This window comes from Thamnophis sirtalis, unplaced genomic scaffold (assembly GCF_051295495.1).
Source record: "Thamnophis sirtalis isolate CommonGarterSnake01/CBP01778 unplaced genomic scaffold, rThaSir2_p1.2 scaffold_2, whole genome shotgun sequence".
NCBI classification, from domain to species: domain Eukaryota; kingdom Metazoa; phylum Chordata; class Lepidosauria; order Squamata; family Natricidae; genus Thamnophis; species Thamnophis sirtalis.
The window spans coordinates 136,610,611-136,622,767 of NW_028261382.1; the positions used below are offsets into that span (position 1 = coordinate 136,610,611).

The 12,157-nt window shown below is 35.9% G+C and overlaps 1 protein-coding gene across 6 annotated transcripts in view; it reads left to right on the forward strand.

Annotated features, from left to right (window-relative positions):
• LOC106543963 (E3 ubiquitin-protein ligase RNF4) overlaps positions 1-6,456 on the forward strand; it is an 11,223-nt gene extending 4,767 nt beyond the window's left edge. For 4 of the 6 annotated variants that reach the window (XM_014060082.2, XM_014060081.2, XM_014060080.2 and 1 more), the window contains exon 2: positions 2,593-6,293. In XM_014060082.2, coding sequence (XP_013915557.2) covers positions 2,639-3,493 — 855 coding nt within the window. In that variant the 5' untranslated portion in view covers positions 2,593-2,638 and the 3' untranslated portion in view covers positions 3,494-6,293. Of the gene's footprint in view, positions 1-2,592 lie in introns of all 6 variants that reach the window. The other 2 variants (XM_014060084.2, XR_015695635.1) reach the window with 2 other exon arrangements.
• The last annotated feature ends 5,701 nt before the right edge of the window (positions 6,457-12,157 follow it).

Consider the following 12,157-nt stretch of genomic DNA (forward strand, 5'->3'; position numbering starts at 1 on the left):
ATTTAAAAATTTTAGACTGATTCATGATTCCTGTTGAATGTAATGCTGTTGTGTGAAATATATAAAATATGTTATTATTTTTTTAACAAGTTTGTTTTTCTAAGGATGGTTATGCAATCATTTTGGTAATAGCATTGAATATTTTTTTTGTGTGCCAGTTTAATGTTTAGTAGTTTTTTATTTCACATGTTCATGATAAACGTGAATAGATGACAATTGTATATTCAAAATGGTCCATTTCTCTTCAAACTGCACATCTTTTTAATGATCTATATCAATAGCCTATCTCAGTAGTTCTCAACCTGTTGTGTTGAGCCTGTAAGAGGCTGCAATGTCATCATACGGAATCCACAAAGGCTTGAAAAATTTTTATGATTTAAATCCTAATTCTTGGAGGTCCATGGTCACAAAAGGTATTTAAAGGGACCATCCAAGAAAAGGTTGAGAACCACTGGTCTGTCTAGACCTGCATCATCATCTTTTCTAACTGCTGCAAAAAAATTCATCTGATACAGAGAATATGCCTCTGCTTTCATTTTTCCTTTGGGACAGCTGACGGCTAAATCTGCTACCAAATGAGAATTGACTGAAGATATATTTTAGTTTTGATAAATTAGTGTATAGAATTATAAAGATTATAAAGAATTTGTCCAGTTTCATTTGTCAGTTGTTAACTAGCTGATAGTCTTGCACTTCTTTAGTGGTGGGAATGCTATATTTCCAAATCTAATGATCAATCAAATGAAAGCAGCAAAAAGTCCGAGTTTATTTTTCTTGATTACTAAAGTAGATTTTAGCTTAAGCAATGAAATAATATAAAAAGGTTAAATTAGTGTAAATATCTTATCTGTTCCTTATTTGTCTAAGTTAGGACATTCTGTTAATATTTATAAATAGATAAACGGGCACACGTAGCCAATTCTACAGAAAGTTGAGTTAGTACTTTCATTTGAATCATGGTTTAATATAAGAGATTTCTTAACAAAATATTTTGACAATAAGCAAATCAATTATTCAAAGGTGGTGCCCCCCATTCACTGAATGAATTCAAATAAAAGGTGGACCCATTGGATTTCCTGTAATTGTGTTGAACTGGGATAACCTTGTTTCAATTTTGTAATTCTTGTCATCCTGTCTGAATTTGATGATTGCATTTGATCTTTGAACTTGAATTAGTTGTAGTTGATTGTGATTTAAATATACTAGTTATAGTACATACTATATATATCATAGTAGTTAACTAGTTATATATTTAAGCTAACTAGTTAGTTTCACAATAGTTAATAACATGTAAAAGCCTACATTGGCTTTTCAATAGCTTAGAGAAATATTAAATTGGAATTTTTAAAAACCTGTGCTAACTTGTTGGGTTTGAAGTGAAGAAAGCCTTTGAGTTATTTTTTATCTTTTGTTGGCAACATTTTTGAATGTGGCTTGCTGTGGCCTTCTCTACTAGGGCTGAGAGGAAGTGACTGGTCCGAAGTCACCCAGCTGGCTTCTGATGTGTAGGGCGGGACTAGAAGCTGGATTTCACCATTCATAGTCAATTTCTTCTCAACTTGCTGATATATCTAGAATAGGGGTTCAAACTCGTGGTGTCACAGTGGCGTTACATGATGTATCACAACTTTTTTCCGCTTCGCTAAACCAGACATGGGCTTGGCCAGCACGTGACACATCCAGACCATGGGCCGCGAGCGTGATAGCCCTGATCTAAAATAATTTTATTCTTAGGCAAATCTTATTCAAATTCAAAATTCACTCCTTTACACGTGGTGGAGTAGTCCTGTAAATTCTTCTTTCATCAAACTTTTACTGGCATAATTAAGATTTTAAAAATATAGGTATTACCTAAATTTTGTTTTTGTAATACTTTAGAATTTCTAAACATTAGAAACATTATTTTCAGAATTTGTAATAAATATTCTGCTTGCTATTTTTTCAGTGAAGTGGAATATAAACAATTCTTTAGACTGAGAATGCTAAATAAATATGAACATTCTGCTTCTATCTTCTCTGGCTCTTGTTAAATATAGATCTATTGGTGACTTACGTAGTTTTTTGTTGATAAATCTGCAGACTTTCAACTTTACTTACTGTTGACTCACTGAAAAAATAAGCCTACTTTAAACATAAGCTTATTTGGGTAAGCACTAAGGCAATAAATGTATTTATGCAATTTACATTCCAGAAATAATAGGAACTGCTATTCTAACTATAACATAAGACTAGAAACTGACTAAATTTAGAGCCAGCATATGTGATGGTTAAGATCCAACTTTAATCTTAAGTAATTTTGATTCAGTCACTATTTCTCAGCTCAGCCTATCTCACAGGTTTGTTGTTATGGGGGGGAAATGGGTTAAGGGCATACAATACGCGCTACCTTTGTTCCTGGTCAAAAGGTATAATTTCAGTTATAACAATAAATAACATTGATAATGATCTATACAAAGAAAATTAGTGGTGTTTAAAAATAATTTGCATAGTAAAGTATGGCTAGTACTCTTGTTCTTTGGTTCATCAGTTGGAAGCACATGTAGTGGATTTTTACTTTCATCTGTTTTACTCATATATTTCTTTTACTCCTAGACTGCTTGTTTATTGGGAATTTGGTTTTCCCTGCCTATAGCCAACCATGAGCCCAGCTGATACCAAGCGCTGTGGGACCAAGCGTCGGAAAAATAAAAAAGGAGGCCTTGGCCCATCAAGCCTAGCTGGAGTCTTTGAGGTCAAATCTGTAGGACCATCTTCCAATATTGCTCCCTCCTGCTCCTCTTTCTCCTGCTCAACACCATCTACTTCTACCATAGCCTTCTTGCAGCCTCCCAGTACCAACATAGCTTCTTCTAGCACTGAAAATGGTCTTGTGCCAGTAGTTGCCACAGCTCCCAACTCGATTCCTAGTGAAAGAATGAAGAAGGCCGAGTTACAGAAAAAGCGCTGTGGAGGAACAATTAATTCTAGACAAACTTGTAAAAGAAGCGCAGTTAGTAACACAGGTTCTGAAACAGCTTCCCAAGAACCAATTGATGTTGAAGTTAACACTTGTGAAGAAGTAGTTGACCTAACTTGTGAATCTTCAGAACCAATAGTAGTTGATTTGACACACAATGATTCAGTTGTGATTGTTGAAGAAAATGTTTGTCAACCACAAAATCAAGAATTTAGAAATCAACTCCCTGACAGCTGTATATTAAGTAGTGATGACGATGAACCAAGAGATGAAGTGATTTTAACTAGCACACTAAGTAAAGAATTGGAATTGTTAGAAGATGATGTTCCAAGTTCCCACCGTTCAGGTACTGTGAGTTGCCCAATTTGCATGGATGGCTATTCAGAGATTATTCAGAATGGACGGCTCATTGTATCAACAAAATGTGGCCATGTCTTCTGTAGCCAGTGTCTCCGTGATTCTCTAAGAAATTCTAATTCTTGCCCAACTTGTAGGAAGAAACTTGGCTACAAACAGTATCATCCAATTTATATATGAAACTTAGAACCTTCTACAAAGAATCTAAACTGTACTCTTCTGAATGCTACATATACGTATATTTTCAGCAACAATAGAATATTATAATTTCTCAGATGCAACAGTTAACGTGCAGGCCATTATGGAGTTTTATTAGTATATAAGGTTTTTTTAAAAAAAAATGGTTAATCATATGAAGTTGGCTTTACAGTCCACCAAAGTATGTAGATGTTTGAAGGACAGTTAGCTACAATGAAAGCAAAATGGTATTGCCATGCTGTTTTTGAAAAATGACACATCTTCAAGATAACAATTTTTTTTTACTTCAGATGACAGGATGAAAATCTGTTTTAATTTGCCCAAGATGCAAGTCATGCTTATGATAATGTGAGTAGTAGCAGCCTACATTTTTCTTTTTGCATTTCATTCTCAAAAAAATTGAATCCACGTTTGTTTCCTGATGATATTCTACCTTTTGCGTGAACTTCTGCATTTCCAAGAAGACTGTCTATTGTAGTCAAGGTGCACCACATTTCTAACATTAAATGTTTAAATCTTTTATTTGGAGGCTTTTTGGAAGACAGTAGTAGGACCATAATTAGAAAATGTTTGACTCTAAAGTATAATCATAAAGAAATACTTTCTACACGCACCTAACTTAAGAGAAGAATAAATTGAAACCTACTTCATCACCATCTCACAGAACAAGGCAAAGTGAAATGTGAATTCTGGCGTCAAGCTTATAGTTCAGATATTTGACACAGTGAAGATAATGAATGCTGTCTTTCAGTAAATGCATTTTCATACTGGTGTATTGAAGTCCTAATGGTTCTTTCAATTCTCTTCATATAGTCATAAAGTGCAGACTGAACATTTTTAATCTCTATACTATCATTATTGATCTAAACAGGTGCATTTGGGAAATATTAAGAAAGCCCTTATTAGTCTGGTTGCCATTAACAAATAATTAGAATGATATAGCATGAAAAATACAACAGTCAGTCTGTTATTAAGAATTTTAGTTTGGAGCGTCATATTTTTGCTATATGCTACATGGATGAAAATAGTAGAACTTGTAGTTTCTGCATAGGCAGAAGGAAATGAGCCATGCAGTTTGGATAGACAATTTATGTTCTATTATATTAATGATATTTGCTTATTGTATAATCATGACGGGTTTGTTAGCAGCCACCTTCTAAATGAAAGTTATCTTTACAAATTATCACGAATACACAACATAGAAACAATCTCTACAGTATTAGGAATTTCAAAAGACAACTGAATATTTTTCCATTTTTAAATGTTAAAAATGATATGGATTCCCCTATCCGTTTATATTAGGGCAGTAAAAATTAGAGATGTGTATAAATCAGAAATAATATTTTGTTTCCATTTCATTTTGTAGGTTCTGCAAATATTCTTTGGTCCTTCACAATCCAGCTTTAGCTTTATTTATTCTAGGTTTTGGATGAAATTTGAATAGGGTAAGATTAGTACATATCACCCCTTTGTCCATTTCTACACTGCAGCTTCTAGTAAAGAATAAATAAGAGTCTTTTCTCCCCTGTATTCCCCCCCCCTCAGCAGCTTTACTGATATTCTAGAATAGCATGTCCTTTTTGCCCCTGACTTTACCAGATCTTCCTCCTTCCTTTCAGCCACCACTGCTGATGTTCCAGCAAGCATTGCCCACCTGGGCCCTAAACTTCCCAGCACCTTCTCTCACTATTTTCTCTCAGCTGCTGATATTCACTCCTGAAATCACTTCTACTCGAAACAGAGTAGTCCTATTTCTTTGGTATACATCTAAAATGTGTGTCTCAGTTCAGACCTGGACCAATTATTTCAGAATGATTTACATAAAATGTGAAACCTTATTTGTAATTTCCTTTGGGAGTTAAGAGGCCTGCTTATCCATGAATTCCCAGATGCTTGGAGGTTGCTATATAATCAACTGAATTCATATAATTGGTTCATTTAGATGCAATAAGAGCATTTACTGAAATCATTCTCTTAATACAAGTTTAGAAAGCAACATAGTTTTATATTACTCAGTTTTACTTGTTAAAAATTTCACTATCTAGGAGCACTTTTTGTTTCCTATATTTCAGCTCACATATTTGTGAATTAACTCTGGATGATTGGGGTAACCCATGCCAATTAAAAATCTAGACCCTTTAAGAAAGTAAGGTTGAATTCTACTGAGCAGACTCCTTTTGATAAAATATGTTACAATCAGAATTCAAATCAATTAATCTAGTTGTCTAATAAAAAAGCTACACAATTGTTAATTGTTGTTCTATTATAATTTGTCATTAATTCAAGTCTGCTTGGTCTAGAGTGATTTTTTTATTGCTAGCTTTTGAAAGTTCTAGTTAGCAAACAGATCATCTGTAGCATTAGATGTTAAATAGGTTTGAACTGTAATGTAATGTTAGACCATTGTTCAGTAGTCATACATGAACCTCAAGAGGATGTGTTATTTCTTTCACAATTAAAATCTACATTGAAAGCTTTTGCTTCTATTCCAAAATCAATCTTTTTGCTAGGGAATGGAAGCACAATAAAATTGATTAAACATAATTAACACTGTAGTCTATAATTTTAGCATTTTCAAAATAAAATCTAAACATTCTGAATTTGTTTTCAAGGTGATATTTATTTATACAAACATGCATAATTTTTTTAAAAATGGCAAATATCTGTATTCTCTTCCATCCCTAAATATGTAGAATCCATGCTTTTTTATTTATATGTATCTATATCATGTTTGTGTTGGCATATTGGACAAATTTTATTACAGATAAAAGCTTTTTACATACTTGACTCTTTCACACATTTATTATGCAAGAACATATATAGGGAGAATCTGGATATTTAATGGTGCAGGTGCTATTTATTTACAAAAATGGTAAGAATGCTGTGTTGTAATCAATTATTGTACTGAGCATCATAATTTGAATAAATACACACCATAAAAAGTGTCTTGGCTAATTGAGGAATAGATTTTAATAAAAACTCAAATCAGTTTCTGAAACAGAACTTTGATAGGATTTAATTCTCAAAGATACAGTTCAAGAATTAAAAACTTCTTTGTACATGATAACTATAAATTAAACAGACAAACCTCAAAAACAGGAAAAGGTAAGCTGACACATCAAACTATCTCAGAAGTGCTGCTATTTGGATATATTTTTCAGCTGAGAATGTTGTAATAGGCTTTAAAAGCATTGTAATAAGTGTTTGGTCACTTTCAAAATTCCAAGAAGTTGCTAAACCTGGCTATAATATATAGAATAAGGACTCAGCATTTAGTTTTTAATAACTTCATAATACTGAAACAACGGTCAACAAGCTGAGTTATTGCTTACCATCTGTAACTGCACTACAGGTAATCTTCAATTTGCAACCATTCATTTAACAACCATTTAAAGTTATGATGCTGGAAAAAGTGGTTATGACAGATCCATGCACTCATGACTGTTGCAACATCCCAATGCTCATGTGGGTACATGGCCACCAGCATGTATTTCTGATGGTTGCAGTGTTCCGGGTCACATGATTGCCACTTGGGATTTTTCCAGCCAGCTTCCAACAAGCAAAATCAATGGGGAAAGTCATATCCACTTAACAACTGAAACAAAAAGATTATAAAATTGGGCACAGTCACATGATGCCTCACTTAACTGCATCACTTAGCATTGGAAGTTTCGATTCTAATTGTGATTGTAAATGAAAGACTATATTCATTACTCAACTGTGTTCACTGCAAAAGTCAATGTGAAGCAATTCTGTATGAGCATAAACACAGCCCTATTGAACTCAAGGGAGATTTCTCCCTTCTAAATACAAGCTACTTAGCCTAAAGCATCTTTCCTCATGCCACCATAGCTGTCTGTTGGATTACACCCATTGATTCCTACAGCCAGTATCCATGCAGTACAAGCTTGGGATTTAAAGTGCATAGCTACTAAAATACTTTTTTTTAAAGTAAAAACTATTCAATTTCTACTCATCTAGTCTGTCATAACTTCCAAAGGATATGGGCAAGTGCCATCTGAAATATAATTGTTTATTTAATGTGGTTTTATCCTTTAACTTAGTTTTCCCCAGTCTAGTATCTTCCATATATGTTACAAATAACAATTTTCAACTAAAGCACAATGTCCAACACTTAGTGATGGTAATCCCAGCAATCCACATTGACACTGTTAAGCACTTACACTTATATAATGCTTCATTGTTCTTTTCAGCCTCTAAGTGGTTTACAAAGTCAGCATTTTGCCCACAACAATCTGGGTTCTCATCTTACCAACCTCAGAAGGATGGAAGTCTTGAGTCAACCGTGAGCTGGTCAGATCAAACTAGTGGCAGTAAATTAGCCTGCAGTACTGCATTCTAACCACTGTGCCACCACAACTCCATTAGCCAATGAATATCTTGGCAAAAGAATAAAGTTGGGAATAACTCAAGCTTAGCATCTAAAGTTCCAGTTCCAATAAGTTCCATAAGATAAGGACTCCCTGTAAAGATAACAAAGGATAACATTGCACTAATTTAGAATGGAGAAAAATATTTTAACACAGGATATATTAAAAAATATTTCTTAACAAGACAGAAGTTAATTTTAAGAGTGTCTTCAACCTCTATAGATAGACTGTGTTTCAAAGATGTTATGAAAGAGAAACAAGATAGGACTGATTTGAAAGTGGATTTAAAAACAAAAGGCTACAAGAACGATAAAGAAAAAGCAGCTGTACTGGACATCAAATGAAACTGGCTGATAATCTTAATTAAAAGGGTTATTCAAATAAACCAAGAGAAACCTTGATAATTTTGCTATTTAGGATTTACAAAAAAAGACTTAAAGCTTTGAATAATTTTGTGAGAAAGGACAAAGAGAATTGAATTCTAGGTAGTTATTTAAAAGGACTAAAAACAAGGTTGTTATAAATAAAAGGAATATAAAATTGGTGGTCTCCTCAATAATCAGCCAGGCCCTTAAAATTGGTGAGTATTCAGGTAATTGTTATCTCTCAAAATTAGTGGAGCTTGGTGTGAAAATTAGAATTTAATCCCTGCTGTTCAGGTGCATGCATGCAGTTTTGCCAAGTAAATATTTCATCCCCTACATTCTGAAATAGTTGGTACCTTCTATTGTCCCTTCTATAAATATTGAGAATTGGGGAAAGGGCTAATAAACAAGTTCAGAATGCATTACTTGCTACAAATTGTGTTTTCCTTGGTTTTGAGCGCAAGATTTCATAAATTATCATGACTTCATGTTTGTGAACCCAACCTTAGATTAGAATGGCTATAGGTAGATTATTTTTTTCAGTTTAGGAAACAAAAATTTGTGTTTACCAACATTAATCTAGTGAAAACTTTACAGAAAAGATCCAATGAATCTGTTCTTTTGACAAAACTCATAGGAATGAACCCACTTGCTGCTGTCCTCTCTGCTGCTGTTTCTTATAACAGAATATGCACATTAACATATATATGGTGCTATCTTTAAAACAAGAAACACCATTCTTTTAATATTATCATTCTCTTCCAGGTTCTGTTAATAATATCTATAATTGTCAACAGGGTGCAGCTTAGACAACAACAAAAAACTCTGGGTTGCAAAAAACCACAAAGAATTTTGAGTGTGAGCCTCAGGGATATAGACTAAGGACTGCTAGATTCATCACACAGTCCTAGAGTAACAGAAAATATACAGGTATAGGAAATCTTTTAAAAATTGCAAAGAGCTGTCCAATTCATTTGAATTTTATTTGCTCTTTCCTTATAAATGATGGTTCAGTTTTTCAGAAGGTCAGCCATTAAAACATTCATAGAGTCCTTTATAATTATTATTGCATTGAAATCCCCATCTATTAATATACATGTACCAGGAAACCTAACTAGAATAGTAAGATACCAACCTGGTTTCAAGTTTGAGTGACCTGTGGTGGAGTTGCTTATATATTTAGAAAGTCTGCTTGTTTCAGGGCCCAACCAGCTACATTCCAAGAGAGGGAAGAAAGAGCATTAGCAAGATGTAGTTTCAATTTCCTGGCTTTCTCAGCCAACAATTTGGCTTGAAAAAAATGGTGATGGGGATGAGAGAGGTCTCCTGTTGCCAATTAAGGTGGGTGGTGAATTGAGGCCCAGGTTCGGGAGAACCCATAGCTAACGTTATAGCTGGTTCAGAGAACCTCCAAATCCCATCCCTGCCTGGGCCCTGCCCCCCCCAATCCCACCCTGCCCCTCCCAGGAGTCTCCAAGCAGCCCATTTTGGATGTGAGGTAAGTGGAGGGCCCACGTGGAGACTCGGGGAGGGAGAAAAATAGGCCTTCCAGAAGGCCAGAAACGGGCCTATTTCTGGTCTCAGGAGGGCATCCAGAGCCTGGGGAAAGCAGTTTTTGCCCTTCCAGAAGCTCAGGGAAAGCCTCCAGAGCCTGGAGAAGGCAAAACCATCCCCCACCCACCACCATGGTAGAGCAGGCTCACTAGGCCACACCCACCATGGCCATGCTCACCCGCAGCCAGGCACAGAACCTGTTGCTGTTTTGAAGCCCACCCCTGAGTAATTCCATAGGGGAAGTTTCATGGATAGAGTAAATAAGGGCTGAGTGTCAAAAGGCTGACCATGTTCAGTAGTCCTATGGAATTATCTTGCAAGGAGGAATATCAAATTATTAATGGGCAGTCATTGGAAGAATAAAATCAAGATTTATTCAGGGGGAAGCCTGTGGGAATGGACCTGAGAAGCCTTTGACAAGTCTGTTGTTGACCATCCAGTTGTAAGGGCTTTTTGCCTGTGAGCTAATCATCTGGGAGGTTATAAAAAGATTGCATTACATTGAACTACTTGGTATTTTCTTCATTTGTTTAAATAAATTTACATTGGAAAACCTTTTAGGGGGCTGTTTAAATAAATTTACATTGGAAAACCTTTTAGGGGGCTGTTAAGCACTCAGAGGGACACGGTGGCTCAGTGGCTAAGATGCTGAGTTTGTCAATCAGAAAGGTTGGCAGTTCGAATCCCTAGCACTGCGTAACGGAGTGAGGTTACTGCCCCAGCTTCTAACCTAGCAGTTCAAAAGCACTTAAAAATGTAAGTAGAAAAATAGGGACCACTTTGAGGGGGAAGGTAACAGCGTTCCGTGTGCCTTTGGCATTTACCCATGCCGGCCACATAACCATGGAGACGTCTTCAGATAGCGATGGCTCTTCGGCTTTGAAGCGGAGATGACCCTAACCCTAACCCTAGAATTGGGAACAACTAGCACATATTTGCAAGGGGAACCTTTACCTAAGCACTCAGAGAATTCAGCATTTCAACAGGACAACAACTGGAGGGCAGTGATGAAACATTGAGAAACTCAGTTGCAGTAGTCACTGACCAAAGCCTTGATTTAACTGCTTTGAGTTTATGTGCAATTGTTTTTTGTTCTAAACGACTGAGCTGGTTATTCTTCATTCTTCAGGGTTGACTGATATTTGTGTCTTTCCTTTAATTAAATCAAGGGATTGTATCTCCTGTGCTTATCTGGGCCTGACCTTGGAGTTGTTGGAGCTGCTGTGTAAGAAATTGCTGGCTGAGATTACGAACTCTGCCATCCTGCCTTGGCTCTCCTCCCAGGATTTAGCAGAGGCTAAAAGCTATTGTGAAAAACACATAGAAGCGCAATTTGAAAACCCTTCACAAATTGTTTTTTTAAGTTGAAAAAATATTGAAGGCAGTGCATAATGCCTAAAGGTCAATATTCTTTCAATCCATGCCATCTGGGAAGCTGGAGATTGATATTAACTACCGTGTTTTCCCAAAAATAAGACAGGATCCTATTTTGACTCCTGAAAGTAGCACTTGGCCTTATTTTCGGGGAGGTCTTATTATTTTTGAGGTGCAGGAGACGCGGCCATGGTCATCTCATGGCTGCTGCTGTGTTGCAATATTTTCAGGGAAGTCTTATTTTAGCACATGTACTCAAAAGCCCGATTGGGCTTATTATCTGGGGAGATCTTATTTTCGGGAAAACAGGATAATATTTTGCAATTAAGTCTTAGGAGTATAGTGCTGGTTGCCCCGTGTGCCACTTGTTCCCCATTAAGACTATTGGCAGCAGTCTGGAACAGTATCCCGTGTCCCTGAACAAATAACTCATCCATGACAATCATTTGTTTAATGACCAAAAGTTATGGCAGTGCTGGTCCTTGCACTTTTGACTGTTGCAGTATCGCTACAGTCATGAGAAGCGTTTAGCAACTGACATGAATTTACAACACTTTTAGTGTCCTGGGGACAAGCAGTAGTCATTTGCTACCTTCCTAGGGGATTACTGACAAGCAAAATCAATGGGGAAAGCCAGAGGCATTTAAAAACACCATGAAACAATTAACAACCCTGGTTAAAACAAAAGTCGTAACATTGGGTGTGACTCCCTTAATAACTGCATCATTTAGTGACAGAGGTTCCAGTCCCACTTTTGGACGTAAGTTGAAGACTACCTGTAACTCTTGTAGTTTTTAAAAGCCAATTTTTAGCCATCAAGTCATACATTCATATTTAAATTATTGTGGCTTTCAAAGGGTACTACCATCTTATCTCCTACAGAAAACTTCTCACCAGAGGAAAAAATCATTTCCTAATGAAATAGGGTGTAGGATTTATTAGCAAAGACTGTGAGGGCAGAG